This window comes from Podarcis vaucheri (assembly GCF_965113315.1).
Source record: "Podarcis vaucheri genome assembly, chromosome: 3".
NCBI classification, from domain to species: Eukaryota; Metazoa; Chordata; class Lepidosauria; order Squamata; family Lacertidae; genus Podarcis; species Podarcis vaucheri.
In genome coordinates, this window is record NC_138761.1 from 21,953,731 (window position 1) to 21,971,087 (window position 17,357).

The 17,357-nt window shown below is 42.2% G+C and overlaps 1 protein-coding gene across 2 annotated transcripts in view; it reads left to right on the forward strand.

Annotated features, from left to right (window-relative positions):
- The window catches only part of SRBD1 (S1 RNA binding domain 1), a 173,749-nt gene extending 156,826 nt beyond the window's left edge, over nucleotides 1-16,923 (forward strand). For both annotated transcript variants that reach the window (XM_082217414.1, XM_082217415.1), the window contains 2 exons: nucleotides 10,642-10,826; nucleotides 15,000-16,923. In XM_082217414.1, the coding sequence (XP_082073540.1) occupies nucleotides 10,642-10,826; nucleotides 15,000-15,289 (475 nt within the window). In that variant the 3' untranslated portion in view covers nucleotides 15,290-16,923. The remainder of the gene's footprint in view (nucleotides 1-10,641; nucleotides 10,827-14,999) is intronic.
- The last annotated feature ends 434 nt before the right edge of the window (nucleotides 16,924-17,357 follow it).

Consider the following 17,357-nt stretch of genomic DNA (forward strand, 5'->3'; position numbering starts at 1 on the left):
TTACAAGTGGGTAAACTTTTGTGGCCTGAGGACCACAGTCTCTTATGGGCAACCTTCTGGGGCCCATACGTCAAGTGTGGATGGGGCCAAAAGCAAAGTGGGTGGAGCCAGGCAAAACAGCTAGACTTCCCATGTGATCTTGGGCCAGTCACCAGCTCTCAGCACAAGCTACCTTGCCTGGTTGTTGGGAAGATGTAAGAGGGCAGCGAGGGACTGTGCAAGTCACCCAGATCTCCTTCTGAGGAAGAACAGGATAAAAGCAGAATAAATTATGTACAAGGATTTGCAAATGAAATGTCTGCCTAGTGGCAGTTCTCTATTACTTCCCTTTTCTTTCCAGTCATATGTTTACATTTCCTTTGCAAATTATGCTTTTATGATGCTAGCAGTAGGTGCAGAACTCTTTATAACCAATTAGGAGGAAATAAAGTGGAGTGTTAATGCCGCTGGATATTGCCACGTTTATTTGTGCTGAAGCAAGCACACAATCCCTGTTGGGTGCAAGAAGGCCGCCCTGATATTCTGTTGCCTGCAGCAGCACTTTGCTCTTAAGCTGGAAATGAAAGTGTTAGGAGAGGTATTTTAAGGCAGTATGCTGGTATGTCATTCGCTGGAGATCACATAGCCTAGTATACTGAATCCATAACATTATGAGGCTTAAAAAGCTCCTTTTTATTTTTAATCTGGCAAAACACTCATTAGTTTGACAAGCAATATTTTGGGCTTTGTGGCTTATTCCCTGTAACAGCAAACTCTTATGGCTGAGTGCCTATCCATTTTGAAGAGAATCTGGGCCACCTGTTTCCACATACGTGAAGTACTTCTTTGGTACATAGAATCATAGAATTGTAGTGCTGGAAGGAACCACGAGAGTCATCTAGTCCAACACAATTCAATGAAGGCATCTTTTGCCCAACACGGAATTCAAGCCCATGACCCTGAGATAAAGAGTCCCATGCTCAACTGAAGTGAATTTTAAAAAAACAACAACACACATTTTAATGAGAAGCCCAAAATTGCCTGATAAGAACCTATGCTAGTGGTAGTTGAGGCTATAGAGAAAGGCAAAATAAAAAGGGTCTAAAGAAACCAGAAGTCAGGCAGACTGTGCAAGTCTATAAGGTAAGTCTATGGTTGAGAACAATGAACACACAGAATGTTAGCATGTCAGTTGGAGGCAAAAGAAAAGGCAATAATCAATACTCATGTTTTTTTGTTGATATGGACCCCTACCTAGTCAAATAGGTGGGGATAGTGTTGCTGTTTTTGTTTTGAATTCCAGTTCTTTTCCACTTTATTTGTAGAACTTTTTATGATAATTTTTTTGCACCCCTCAAAAAAATGGGGCTTTCCCCCTCCCCCCAAAACGAGGATCTCCTCACTTCTAAAAAAAGCTCAGCAATTTTGACATGAACCCCCCCCCCCAAAAAAAAGGCGGTAGATCACTGGCAGTTTTTAATTCTGTGAGTAGATCACAGTCTCTTGGGAGTTGGCCACCCCTGAACTAGTAGTTGCACTGGGAGAAAATCTTTTCTGAAGCTACTATTTCTATTGGGATCCCTCATTAGCGCCTATGGGGAGTTTCCCCCTTAAGCAAATGTCTTTACTTCTGAGTAAATATACTCACGATTGTGCTGCATGTTTCCTTAAGAAACCATTTGTTCCCCTTATTTCCTGACACATCATTATGGGCATGGCATTTTAACTATATCAGAAAGGGTGGGTAAAAGCCTTTCCACTAACGTATCCACCATAATCCTAAGAGTATCTCATTGCCAACACCCACTGGGTTTCTGATGTGCCCTGGGTCAGTAGGAGCCTGGGAAACAGCCAACTAGGAATTTTCTGACGTCTGGCAAGCGGCCTATGCCTGGTTAATAGATTACGCCCCCTCCCCCCCCAAACCCTTTCCCATACCTTTCGGTTTACAAGGATTCAGAGTAGTGTAAATGGCGTAGGCACTAAGATTAAGCAAAGAGAGCGAAATCCACTTCTAACTAGAAAGCAACTCCACTTCTGTGTAGCTCAGTAGACATCTGGAATTAACGCTAGCAGAGCTACCGTTTCAACATTCTAGTTACACGTTCCCAAACTCCCTAGTTAGTCCATATTCAACAGAAAGCCTGCTCAATAAAGGGCACCCGCTTCCTCGCAGACACACACAACCGCCTATCGAGGGCTATTCCAGGCTGTTGCCATTTCGGGTTGGGATTCAGTTACACACCAGCAAATTTGAGCAGCACAATTCAAGTTGATTTGGTGCTCTTGCGCAACTTCCCCCAAAGTGTCTTGTCTTTTTGCTGTAAGGAAAGGGACAGGGATATGCACCAGAATGTGAGGGGGAACTCTTGCTTTGACGCATTGGGAAGCATGCAAATTAAATAGCCAATATCTGGGCAAACAAATTAGGTTGAACGCTGAATAAACAGAGAATCCCTATTCTGTGAAAGTGCTAATTAAAAGGCACTTGGAAGTGGTCTTGAATACCTCTTTCTGTTTTTTTAAAAAACTGTCTGATAGCCTGAAAATGTAGACGCTGTAACCTTATTGATTTCTAGCCAATGTCATTCTTAAATGTGAAAAGGATCTGGGCGTCTTAGTGAACCACAAGCTTAACATGAGTCAACAGTGTGATGCAGCAGCAAAAAAGCCAATGCTGTTCTAGGCCATGGAGGAAAGGGTAACAATTCTCCCCCCATGCCCACTCTGATCCCTTTTTCTTTTCAGGGGCTCCTCCCATCTGATGCTATTCATGCTACACACGCAGCAAAGATGTATTGAACATCATGCATAGTTTCGCCCAAAGGCTTGTTGTTTTCCATATATTCTGCTCATGAATAATTGTGGTTGGGATTGCAGCCTAACCAGTCCTCAGCCCCTATTTAAGCCCAGACAACAGAGATGAACAACTTCTATGCCTTCATTGTCACTTACAACTATCAAGTCTTTGTAACTTTCACTATATGCAACCAACGTTAAAGTGTAAATTGCATTTGTATCGGCAACCGTAGTGTGTTTCTTCCCCTTAATGTTGGAATCGTTTAATGTGGTCCCATTTAATCGGATAGCCTCGTTTGCGAATGAACCAGCGTGCTCTTCTCATACACTCATGCTAGGTTCCCAAAAAGTGTTACTTGCCATCTTAAACATCAATATCTGGTTTGCAGCAGTTCATTAAGATGCCTGCAGATGCATAGACGACCTCACTTTTAGTATGTGACCTTTAGTATGTGACCTTCAAAATTCATGTGTCTGTCACTTGTTAGAGGCCAGTGCAGCTGGCTAGCTCCAGTTTAAAATGGGATCTACAATGTCATCTTCTTGGGGCTAACACTAGAATTAGTCCTCTTGAAGGAGGGAGGGAGATAAATAAATAAATACATTTTCTCCTGTGCAATATCCATTATTTTGAGTGGGATTTGCACAAGAAACATTTGGTGGTGTATTGTGTTCATTCATATCAGCAGACATGAAGTAGGCAGTTCCCCCTTCTATTTTTCTAACGATTTCTCCCCACACACCTTTTGTTTATTTGTATCTAAACTATAATTCCAGCAGGAGTTCAATATGCAGAATTTTCATGTGAGATCATTGCAGCAGACATCTCGGAGGAAAACGTTATATCCATTTAATAATTGCCAAATACTTAAAATACTTTAAAAATAGGATCTGACTCAACTATATTTGTATGTAACGTGCATTAACTCAAGTCTGGGCAATTCTTATTGTTTGGCATGACCATGTTTCTCGACTTCATTAATATGCATTGTGTGAGTTGACACAATCAGTGAGATCTGGCTTCATGCTGATGCCAGTGAGGGCAATTGAGACTTACAACAAGTGAGGTCAATTTAAATAAACATTCACACACAATAAAATGGAGGACATATATTTGATTTAATGTCCTCTGTGCGTGCAATCCAATTCTGTAGATTGTAGTTATTGTGTGATATTACAGCCATACCTCGGGTTACAGACGCTTCAGGCTGCGTTTTTTTGGGTTGTGGACCGCCGAAACCTGGAAGTACCGGAAAGGGTTACTTCTGGGTTTCGGCGGTCACACATGTGCAAAAGCACCAAATCGCAACCTGCGCATGCGCAGACTCGCCGCTGTGGGTTGCAAACGCTGTGGGTTGCGAATGTGCATTCCTCACGGATCACGTTCGCAACCTGAGCATCCACTGTATATCATTGGTGTCCAAATTTCACTGATGTTCATTAGCCAACAATGGTTCGCGTGGAATATTTGTGCGTAGGTCACCAGGCTATTGTTTGATGTTAAGGAAAGACTACAGAAAGCTGCCTTATACCAAGACACACCACTGAGCCATCGAGTTCAGATTTCTCTATTTTAACTAACATTGGCCCTCCAGCGTCACAGAAGGGGCAATTCTTAGCATTTTCTGGATATGAAACCTGGCACCCTTTTACATGGGGAGGATCCACTCCAGCACAGAGCGATAGGCCTTTCCTTTAAACGTGTGGCACAAAGCTGTACGAGGAAGGAGGTGCAAAAACTTTGACTCTTAACAAGTACAAAATGTGATTCAGCCTTCTCCATGATCAATCTTTGGGAGCTTTAAATCCACTATAAAAATATGCATGTAATACATGTACTGCATACCAAAAAATACCAGTTTTAAAGACTGAGAACTGTTGGAAGTATAAAAAGCCCACCAAATACTCGAAACTGCTGTGCCCCCCCCCCCTTTGAATCAGATTTTACTGCTTTAAAGCCCAAGCATCTTTATATTAAAATTTAGGTTTTAAACAGAATTGCTCCCAAGTGGTGATTTGTTCTACCCAGCTTTGATCTGCAGGCACTTTCTGTGGTTGAATTAGAAAGACCTGAAAAGAGGGGCGAGAAGTTTGCAGAGGAATCTAAAATAGTAGTTATATTTTCAACAGGCAGAATATAATCCTTTTACCTTAAATGTATGGAAAAAATATGCAGCAAACATATTGTGGTCTATTTGACTATGTTTAGATGATCAAAATGTATTAATACTTTCCCACTGTGGAAACTTAATATAGTTCTGAATTCTTATAAAGCATATTAATGTTTTTTAAGTGTCTGTAATACAAATCTTTCTGGAACTTAAAAACCTTTTTTTTTTTTTAAGCAAAGATTTCTGCATAAGCACTTTCAAGGCAGTATATTTTCCTGGAATCTTAGGATTGCATATTAAAATTACGAAGGAAGTCTGTATGTAAAAAGCAGGCTGCAATGGCAGATCTTCCTATGACAATTAATACAGCATGGGCAAACTATCCAGTTTCAGAGTGTGTGTATTGCAAAAGAATTGCACTGGAAAAACCAGGAGAACGTTTAGAAATTACAGTGAGGTAATGGACCCAAGCTCCCTGTTTAGGGATCTTGGTAGAGTAATATAATTTTCTTCTTCGCTGCATTGCATTAGTCTACTGGGTAAGGTGGTTTTCATTAATTAGATGTAAATGTTTGCCAAAAGAAAATCCCAGAGAAAATGCTCATTAAGACAGGATGTTAAGCAGATTATGTATATTATGTGGCAAAATTGCAACATCTGGTTTATGGATTATATTTCATGCAGATTGATATTTTAGGGGTCTTATGCCATAGCTGCTTTTTTATTAAAAAAAATACGTAGTATTTAGTACTGCACATATGGGAATCTCCTTTTGTAACTTGCACAGCTCCAAGTGCCATTAATACCAGTTAATCTGATTGGAGTATTTTCTCATGCCACTATTCTCCACTATATCCTAATGAGTATTCTTCTTCTTTGGGGATCACTCATAGCCGAGTAAGATTGTCTTCCATAAACATGGTTTTAAAAGTGAGTCTGTAAGTGACTGTGGAGGCCAATTCTGGATCTAGACATCCTTCCACAGTGGGGACATAGGGTTCCGGGCAGGAGTTGATCACGGTGAGGGTTTACCAAGTGTGCCTTCCTCTTAGCACCTTTCTCCCTTTCATCCTGAGTTCAAAGTATGGCCACAGCCATACTTCACCCGTTTTATCCCTCCCTTCATTTCCTTCCATTTCCTTTGTATTTTCCTCTGTTATGGGCTCCTTGGGGCAGCGCCATACCTATGTATGGTTCAATATAAATACTGGTTGTATCCAGTGGTTCCGCTTGTTATCTTTGATCCAGCAGAACAGGGAGGGAGGCTGCTTTCACTGATTCGCCCTTGCAGCCCCTAGCATGCTGTTCCAAATTAACTCCCAACCCTCTCTTGAGCAGATTTGCAGGGATAGAGGAGAGATGGGGGCTGCATGGGGGAAGGACGTGCATGCAAAAATAGCTTTCTTCCCCCTTTCCGCTGGATCAAAGAGCCTTCTGCCACCAGAGGAACACCATTGGGTACAACACAGTAATAAGCAAAGCATTCTTGTTGATTGAAAGCTTCATATTGTCAAAGCCTTTCGACATACAGTGGTACCCTGGTTCTCAAACCTAATCTGTTCCGGGAGTCCGTTCAACTCCCAAAACCATTTGAAAACCAAAGCACAGCTTCCAATTGGCTGCAGGAGCTTCCTGCACTCAAGTGGAAGCCACATTGGAAATGCGGCTTCCGAAAAACGTTCGCAAACTGGAACACTCACTTCCTGGTTTGCGGCGTACGGTAGCCGATTTGTTCAGGAGCCAAGCCGTTCGGGAACCGAGGTACCACTGTATATCACTCAATGTTGCAGTCATTAGCTCATGAGTTTCCAAGTTTACATTTGTTATTCTTTTTAACTGGGTGAGGGAGAAAGTACATGTTCAGTTTGTTAATTCTGTGTTGTTTTGGTTGTCTGGCTAATTGGTAACTGCAAAATTTCTAATTCGTAGATGCACTCAGATGATATGCCATCTGTCTCCTTAACTTCTTGTGCAAACATAATTATGACTCATGGAAACCCTCTCCTGGGGACTGAGAGACCCTCTTGAAAAGCATGGGGCACTGCATTTGGAGGGAAGAATAACCAAAACTTGGGTGGTGGCAGCTGGCAAGAGTTTTGCTTGTTCAAGCTACATCTGCCATATTTGAGGTAATCCTCCATCCCACGCCAGCTCCGTGTGCCATACCCTAGACCTTCTGTGAGGGTCTCCTCGCCCCCCAAAAAGGCTTTTCTTGTTCATAGGGACCGCAGCAGGGAAGAAGAGGTGGGAAAGCCGCCATACTCAGACTTGCCTGGTGGAACAAGAGTCCACTTGGACAGCTTTGAATGCAGCTAAAGGAATTTGCATTCTCCCTGTTACTGGGTGGTCAATTCGCTGCAGTAGAACAACGTTGTACTTTGGATAGCTCTTCGAAAACAAGGTTTTAGAAATTGTGTATTGAACTAATGTTTTAGATTGTGCTTAGTTGTTTGCATTTACGAACATTTCAGCTGCATGTGTGGTAGTAATTGCATTCAGATGTGTACACTGCAAGAATCGTTTGCCTATTTTCTGCATCAAACATGGTCATTGCTGGCAGATCTCTAACCTTCAGAAACCTCTCTGGAAATGATCATTTCCATCCATTCCAGTGGATATTCCATTTGTAAAAAACCCCGCCATTAAAAATATTGTAACCTGAATTGGCCTTTCATTTTAAGATCTAAACTCAAACTAATTCACTAAGAACGTGGGCAACTCAATGAAGTATGAAAACCAATCTGAATATATATGTTACAGTGAGTGTCCAAAATATGATGAATTTTGACTTGTGAACATTGATAGGTCCAGTTAGACCTTGGAAGGCTGCAGTGCTATACACACTTACCTGGAGTAAGCCAGTGTTTTGTAGTACAGTGTTGGGCAGCAACCCTGCAGCCCAGGGTTCAAATTCCCACATAGCCATGAAGTAAATTGGGAGGCCTCAGACCAGTCACTATCTCTCAAGCATAGCTTACCTCATAGGGTTCTTGTGAGGAGAAAATGAGGAGAACTATTTTTCCTACCTGGAGCTCCTTGGAGAATAGGTTTGATATAAATGAAATAAGCCCCATTTAGATGATGGGCCTTACTTCTAAATAGACATCCATAGGCTTGTCCTAGAAGTGTCTAAAACAGGGGTGGCTAACCTGTGGCCCTCCAGATGTGGTGGGGCTCCAGCTGCTATTAGTCCAAACCAGCATGACCAATGGTTAAGGAAGCTGGGATCTGTAACCCAGCAACACCTTTAGGACTGCAGGTTAGCCACCCCTGGTGTAAAATTCATTACACCCCTGATGTAAAACATCATTGTTGGATGTTAAAGTAACCTGAATGTGAATATAGCATCCATTGGTATAGGCAAAGAAGTGGAATACGAATGTTCCTTATATATTTCAGACCTTCTCTCCGTTAATTTGCATTTACATATTGAACGTTGGTCGTAATTTCAATTGGCATTTTCTTAAAGAGGGGAAGAGAAAGAGGGTTTGCTGCATTTATCTCCATCTACTGAAATGTGTATATGTTTATTTTTCCTTTGTTAACTTTTGTGTATATGTTTACTTTTTTGTTCAAAGCTTAGTGCATGTTTATTTACAGCTAGCTTTAAATACTAATCAATGTAGGTTTTTTAAAAATAAATAAATAAATACTCCTAAAATATGTGCATTTGGTATTGATACAAGTGGTCAATAAACAGTTAAGTGCAATTTGTCGTTATCAAGCACCTCCTCAGTTATTGCAGACACAAATAAAAGGCAATACTTGGAGAAGGGCTGATTATTTATTGTAGGCCCTATAGCTTTCCAAATATAGCCAACTGGAAGTTGTTGTTCATGGTGGTGGCGTTTCAATATGTGTGTTAAACATAAAACTAAATAAATCAATATTGAAAACCAACAAAGCAGCATTAGATAAACATACAAACTATCACAGGCATCCTAACATTGTCAAGTTCCAGTATACCCATCCCTCCTGCTTCCCATATATCAGAATAAATATCCAGTATTTCGACAGTTGTCCATTAACAATCTAGTGTTGAATGTAGTGTGCCCGTGTGTTTTGTTCAGTCCAACACAAGCCAAATGGAGTTAGGGAGAAGTTGCTTGTGACAAAGTCTGTTTTTCTTCCTTTCTTTTAACATGTAATACCCATTTATTCCGGCTCCATTTTCCGTGACCTTGCAGTAAATTTGAGGACGTTTTTTCTACACGCAAAAGCATTTCACTTTGTTCTTAGCAATGACATTTAAAAATAGAGATGGTCAATATGCATTACGGCTGAGATGGAGCTGTCTGTTTAATATTGATTTCTGTTCCAAGTGCCCTCCAAGCACGTTTATTTGGGTGAAAATGATCTATGAAATATGTAACCAGATTAAACAGCCTCTCTTTTAAGAGGGTGGGGGGAATACATCTGCAATCACTAAGGACACTGTTGACATGGAAATGAGTGCTTTCCCTTGACTGAACAAGGCTCTATGAGGGAGCAAGAAAATAGCATTGTTTCTTTGAAGATAGCTTTTCATTTATAATTCTGGGGTGAACAGGAAGTTGTTAAGATATTGCTAGAATTCTTATATTCTTGCAAGCTGTTAATGTTGAAAATGTATGCATAGATATATAGGGTTGTATCCAGTGTTGCAGTTCTGTCCCATCCTCTTCTGCTGTGGGATACACCCTCAAAATCTGGGATTCTTATGGTCTTGCAAACTGCTAATGAAGAAAATGAGATAAGATGTATAGGGTTTGCTCCAGAGGCACCAGGTCTGGGGAAGTCTGGTACACTGAAAGTTCCTGCGTCATTCTGAACCAATCAGTGCTCTCCATCCCACCTAAGCAAAAACTGGTTGGGGTTTTTAAATTAAATTCCCTCCACTTTTCCAGTTTACAGCACAGCAGAGTGGAGTTTTGTCATGGCAAAGCATGATAAATCCATGCTTCCCCTCCCCTCAGCGTATGTAGGAATAGACATTCCAGGTCCTGTAAAAAGCAGGCTTGGAGTCATCACCTGTCAGCTGATAGGATGTTACTTTATGTCTGCCAATCACCACAGAGGCGGCCCACCCATGAGGCGCAAGGTGAGGTGACTGCCTCAGGTGGTAAGATCCACAGGGGCAGCAGATCTGGCTTCTAAGGAATGCATCACCCAATGATGATGATTATGATGATGATACCTTAGTGGTAGCAACAGCACGCTCCTTGGAGGCGGGATCTGTCGTCTCCTCAGCAGCAGCCCCCTCCCCATGCCGCATCTACAACAGCCTCTTGGCGAATAGGAGGCACTGCTGGTCTCCTCACACCCTTGTTCCCAGTGAAGTTCTTAATTTCCCCCTTTTTCCTGATGTAGATCTTCGCTCACCCCTTCTTTCCTGGCGGCCATTTTGTGGTTCATGTCAGGTGCATCTTGGGCCAGCCTTGAATCAGTAGCACTTCAAAACACTGGGCAGGGCTCTGTGCAAGGCCTATGTGGTACCTTGAAGTCCCAGTGATCATCACCTGACAAAGCGATGTTGGGTGATAGGCAGGTGGTCAGCTTGTCCACCCAGAGGTGGATCTAGGGGAGTATGACCAATGTGGTCGCATTGGGTGTGGAGTTTTTGGGGCGCCACAACTATGACATCCAAATTGAGAGGGGTGGTGGTGAATATATTTCTATGCACCCCAGGCTTGAAACATTATGAACTTCAAAAAGTTTCTAATCCATAGAATTTTTGCTTTGCTTTCCGTTATTTTTAATGTTTACGTATAAGGTTTTTAACACTCGTTGGAGGAAGCCTCAGCGATATTGGAAAGTCAGCCATGCAGCAAAATGTGGATGTGATAATTGAGAATGAAGGGCTGGAAGGAATTGCAAAAAAGTTGAATACAACGGGGCAAACACTGCAAATAATAATCGATGGGCTAACTCAACCTGAAGGCTTTGACATCCGACAAGGTAAGAGATTTGAAGGCATCCGCAGTTTCACGCTTTGTCTGCTTGTGTTCTTATTTATTAAGCCAGTGTCGTGTTTAGATGGATGGATGGAGCGGACAACTCCCCTTAAGTTGTTCGGGGCAAGAAAGCATTGTGTTACTCTGTGGGTTGGGTAGCATGTGTTAGTTTTGTAATTAAGAAATTTGAATCCTGCCTCTAAATCATGGTCCTTGAAAGCCCTAGGAGGACAGACCTCACAAACCAGAGTGCTTTAGTTTGCTTCCACACAGGATGTGTTTATCGATCCCTAACCTGCTTGGGCCAGTTCTAGTGGTCCAACCTTCTTTGAAGATGGATTGTAAATCTTCTCCCTTTTCCCTGCTTGAATAATGAAGAAAATGTGAGGCTGAGAAGCAAATGATTTGTGCTGTGCACAAATATAACATTCTGTTTTGAGGGGCTGCATGCTTCCTGAAGGTTAGGGGCTTAGATCTTTCCTACAATGGAAAGCTATCTGTTTAGGAAATAAAGAGTGAAGCATGCACTCTGAAGAACAGGGAAACAGTGGGTTGGATCCATGAAAAGACCACTGCCCCCCCCCCGAATGCTCTGGGGATTTTCTGGTGCAGCCTGGGAGGTAGCATTGAGAGCTGAGGGGGGAAGGAGGAATCAGTGAAAATTGTCTTCCTCCTGCCTCTGGTAGGGTGTCCCATGAGTTAAACTCTGATCACAGGAAGTCTGGATCCAACCCGATGAAACTGGTAAAACTTTTTTAAATAAAAAAAGCCCCACGTACCCAATTTCTGTCTGTCATTCCCCCCACCGTGCACCTCAGAAAAATAGCAAGCCCACCAAACTCCCTTATAATGGGACTCCTGTTGCCACAGTATATATTTAGGCACCAATAACACAGTTCAGAAGCAATTGTTCATAATTATGTAAAAGCCATATATTTTTAAAACACTCAATTATCTGCTTAGCCGAACATAAGAAAGTAAAAACGTTTTGGGTTGCCAGCATCAGTGAAGAGAACTAATAAAACTAATGGGGAATAAAGCATATGGTCTTGCAGCCTATGTTTTAATTAGGCAATGGACTGAGCAAAACTACAACCTTTTTCATGTGCAAATGTTTAACAGCTGATCATATATTTGGAGCAAATCAGGGGTACGGGATGTAGTGGCTCTCGGACGTGCCAGGAATAGCTTTTTGTCGTTTTTTAAGAGCAGTTTGTAAAATATATATAAGTGGCTCTTGAGTTGCTGCCTAAGCCCATCTCCGCTACAACCATTAAACACTATTTACTTAGGGTTTAGGGGTTTTGTTATTTTTATTTTGGGGGGAGAAAAACACTGGAAAGTGCCTGCACTGCATAGTGTAATATTGCAAGAAGCTTAACTGTTTGGGAGTTGAGTAATTAAGTTCATTCCTTCGCTGGAAACTTTAATGTCATGCAGTCTACGGCTACCCTTGACTATATAGGGTCTCCTTCGCCGCCTTTCTTCCACAAAGCTTTCCAAAAATATTAGAAACATTCCCACTGATTTCAGGTGACGCCACCACCTTGTATTTAAAAATAAATACATGTTTTGAGCATCACTTTTGATTCCAAGACTTAGGATTTGAGTTGGGGGTTTTTTTTCTGCTGGGAAATTTGAACATGTCCCTGCTAAACCCACTGTGACAGTGTGTTGGGAGATGCGTAAAACTGTGGTCTAAAAATAACAAGCACTTGGTGAAATTGAACAAAGGGAGTCTCAAGCAAAGTTCTGCATTTCCTCAAAGTAGCATACAGTTGGAACCGTGAAATCGCACGATGTACAATTCTTGGGATTGTACTGTTTTGGAAAAGAAAGAGAAATACCCTTCTTGCAGAAGGGAAAGGGCTTGGTGGGAATCCCATCGTAGATGAGTTAGGCCCCCATGTCAAGGGAGGTTTTGAAATATGACACCCTAATCCTGCAGTCTGAAATTGTACCCTTGTACCATGTGACTTGGGACGCGGGTGGCGCTGTGGGTTAAACCACACGTGCATGCACACGAAAGCTCATACCAAGAACTAACTTAATTGGTCTTTAAGGTGCTACTGGAAGGAATTTTTTTACTTAAAACGTAGTGTTATTGTCCTGTACAGGTGGGACCTGCAACAGAATGTTGCACAGTTTAGAATCCCACTCACCTGTGCCCAGGTCCAGAATACTCTGATCCATCCATTTCCCTCCCCAACTTTCAAGATTTACTCCAACAGTGGGTCAGCAGTCCAAGCCCTCTGAGCATTCTCTGCCCTCATTTCTAGGGGGCCCCATCTTAGGGAGAGTTATAGTTCAACACTGAGAGGACCCTAGGTTGGGAGAAGGCAATCTTACTACTTTAGAACTAGGGAGACCTTATTCTGTATTCTGCCACGCTTATTTATGATCTCCAGCAGTGAATTATTCTGGGAAGCTCTGTTTGCTGCCCCCTCTGTTAAGTTGCAACATATAACATAGTTGTAGCTTTTAATTAAAGTAAAGGTAAAGGTACCCCTGCCCGTATGGGCCAGTCTTGACAGACTCTAGGATTGTGCACTCATCTCACTCTATAGGCCGGGGGCCAGCGCTGTCCGGAGACACTTCCGGGTCACGTGGCCAGCGTGACAAGCTGCATCTGGCGAGCCAGCGCAGCACACGGAACACCATAGCTTTTAATTAGTTATGTGTTAACTACCACAATAGTCTTTTGGCTCAGCAGTCGAGTAAAGTTTTTTTTTCCCCTAATGAGGCTGGATAGCGTCTTGAGGACCAAGAAAGCCTGGGTTATATTTAACATGGCTGACTTTAAAATGTCTGGGCCTCAAAAAGAACCCCATCATCATCATTCTTTTTTTACACAATACATAAAACAGTAATATTCATCAAGTCTTCATTCATTATACAGAAATTACTCTTGTGTCAGAGGGTAATATTCCATTTCTTTTGGAATCATGTGGAGGTGTTTCATCTCTGATTGTGTCACCTCTAGCACTGCTTTCCCTTTATTTTTACATTGGGTGTTGCCATCCTAACACATTCTAAACCTATGCCAACACATGAACGAGCCCTTTTGGATATCTGTTGTGCATTCCCATTGTCCTTTATAATAAAGTTTCTTAAACCGAAGGACCTGATGCTACAATTCCCCATTCACTAAAGCAACAGGATTTGCTGTTTTGTCCAGGGCTTTAATATGTGTGCTGCGGCTAACAAAACCCCCAGGTATATATACCAAAAAGTTAATAGGTGTTGAATGAAGCTTACTCCCTAGGAGGTTTGTTGAAGACTGCAACCCTAAGGAACCTTCTGTTCTGGAGATGTACAGCCATGGCGGCAGCCAACCACCTCTGAATTTTGGGGGGTATGAATAGGTGTGTGTTTCATTGGTTTATAATGTCACCAGAGTGTTTTAGGTGAACTGCCTGTTTATGTAGACCACAAGCATTGAAATATAATAAAAATTATAATTATGATTATACAGCTGTATTATGAGCCATCTATAAGCAGGAGTGTGTGTGTACACGCACACAGGCTTGAACAAACAAGAGTTGTATGCCTGGACGACCAAACTGCACCCCTGTTTTTTCCAAGTTACAGATAGTTTTTTGATGCTAGGTTTAACATATAACGTGAACCACTTTGAGCAGCAAATGCAGATTTTAGCAAAACAATAATCTACTGTAGTTTTGCCTCAAACCACACTGCTCACACTGCCCTAAACTCACCCCTGAAACCACCCCAGGGTGCCTAGTATTCACAATGGAAGGAAATCTTCTTTTGGTATGGTGGCTTGCCTCCCATTGCAAGTAACAGACATGAGAGGCGGTGATTCCAGTCTGGAGCATGGTGGGGCAAAAGGTTACAAAAAGAATTAATTCCATTTCATGGTACCGGTCAGCTCACCCTGTCCTGCTGACTATTAACTTAGAAACAAAACAAAACACCCTACTAAGTTCAAGAACAAATTGCCTAAGAAACATTGCCCTTAACAGAGATGCTGAATATATTTTCTAAGTCTTTCGGAAGCTGCTCAGAGTGGCTGGGGCAGCCTAGTCAGGTGGGTGGCATATGAATAATAAAAGTATTGTGATTATCATCATCAAGCACATGGCCATCTGCAGATTGCCCATCATGCACCTTACCTGAATAACTTTTTAAAAAATGTTTCCTCCTTACGTCACAGATTTTGATAAACCTGATTTCAAGAGGAGCATCGTTTGTCTTGAAGACTTAAAAGTTGGAACTGTCCTGACAGGAAGAGTTGTGAATGCTACTCTCTTTGGAGTCTTTGTTGACATCGGCGTTGGCAGAGCAGGATTGATTCCCATTCGGAACATAACCGAAGACAAGCTTTCCAAAGAAAAGAAAAGGAGGAGTCTTGGCCTGGGCCCGGGAGAAAAAGTTGAAGTCAGAGTACGTGAAATTGACATTCCACGATCCAGAATAACACTGGACCTTATACGTGTCTTGTGAGCAGTTTGTTGGCACTTTTCATTCCAAGGGCTACCATCTTATCACGATGACCAGAGCGCAGCTGAAAAACGAGGACCAATTCAGGCTGTCAGCAGCCTAGACTGCGGTGGGGAGTCTAGAAGCTCAGAATCTGGCCAGAAATTTGCACAGAGACTCCTGACTGTATGAAACAATGCTGTGATTTGTGGCAGGGTTGAGCAACCTGTGGCCTTCCAGATATGGTTAGACTCCAACTCCTGTCCATCTCAGCTGGCACAGACAGCGGCCAGAGATGATGGGAATTGTTGTTCGACATCTGGAGGGCCATCCCTGATTCATTATGTGGGAGGCTATATACTGCAGGTTGTATGAGCCAGTAAAAAATTGTGAAAAATCCAAATGGCTTTTGAATTCCAAGACATGATTCCGTTGGGGGCCCACTAAGTGTCTGAACTGAGCCTTAGTTTCTCCAGCGGAGGAAACAATTACTAAATCTAGCAATTTAAAACTGCCAGTTCATGTTTAGATGCAGAAATTCTTGATTTCTAATGGTTTCATCTACCTTTCCTGTACTTGCATGTCTTTCCTTGTGGAGATGGACAGAAATGCAGTGCTGGAACAATTGAACAGGCCTTAGATCAGGCTTCCTCAGACTCGGCCCTCCAGATGTTTTTGGCCTACAACTCCCATGATCCCTAGCTAGCAGGACCAGTGGTCAGGGATGATGGGAATTGTAGTCTCAAAACATCTAGAGGGCTGAGGTTGAGGAAGCCTGCCTTAGGTGTATGGAATGTATTGAGCTCCAGAAACTGGTCGGCAGGTCCCACTTTTCCACTTGGCAATTCTATTAGGAAGGCATATTAAGTCTCCCTCCCCATCCCCCACACTTTCCTGCTCCCCAAGCCAACCTCACTTTTCTACTCGTAATCAAAAGGCGTGTCAGAAGCCATCCTAGCTCTCACCCACGGTATCATGTGATGCTGCAATGACATCATGTGATTGGCAGGGGGTTATCCTGCCCACCTGTCAAATTTGGCGCACATGGCTGATCCTGATAAAAGATTAGTTCCATGGAGCGAAAAAGGTTCTACACCCCGATATAAACACATAAAGTAGTACAACCCTGGCAGAGGTTTATTCCTGGGTAGATTGCATTGGTGGCTTCAGAGTGAGCACTTGTTCTAGACTTGAACCAAGACCTATTAAACTTGGGATTCCTCTTGGAAGTAAGGTGAATCCTAAAATAAATGTGCACTCCAAGCAACTGCTTGCTTGGTTGGTTGCGGATTAAATTGTTATCTTCTGTTCAGCTTCAAAAAAGAATATTTCCTGGATCTGTTTCTAAGATGTTTCTTTAAAAGTCAAGGGGTGGGTGGTTGCTAGTTTAACATTTAAAAAAAGAAGTTGTGCGAAAGGAAGGTTGTCTAAATCCGGGATAATTGTAGGAACTGCAGTGCCATCCTATTGAAATGGGATTTGTAATCAACAAATGCAGATTTTTTTTGTATATATTTTTAGCTGCAGGATATAATAATTATTTTTTAATTTACTTTGTGGATAAACAACATGGAAATGTTTTCATCAAGACGAGAAACTTTGTCCAATGATGTCTTTTGAAAATCTTTTTATTAAAAAAATAAATCAATTTTATTCTTGAGTGTTTCCCTCCATCTGTTTCAGCAATTTGTTTGTTTCATTTATATAGCACATTTTTCTTCCGAGGAGCTCAACCTGGGGTGACCTGGTTCTCCTCCTCCCCATTTCATCCTCACAAGAGCCCTGTGAAGTAGGTTAGGCTGAGACATGGCGACTGACCAAGTCACCAGTGAGCATCATAGCCAAATTTGAAACCTGGTCTCCCAGGTCCTAGTCCAGCACTCTAACCATTGCACCATCTCTAGATGGCCAGCTTTGCCAGATGGCTACATTGAGAAGGCTGCCTCTTAGAGAAAGTCAGGGCAGGCCTGCAGGTGCTTTCACAAGGCACAGCCGACTTATCAGACGAGACCGCCAAATAATCAATAAGCCTTTCATTCATGCAAGTTCATCAAAAGGCAGTGCTTAACTCCTCCTTTACGTAGTACATGCA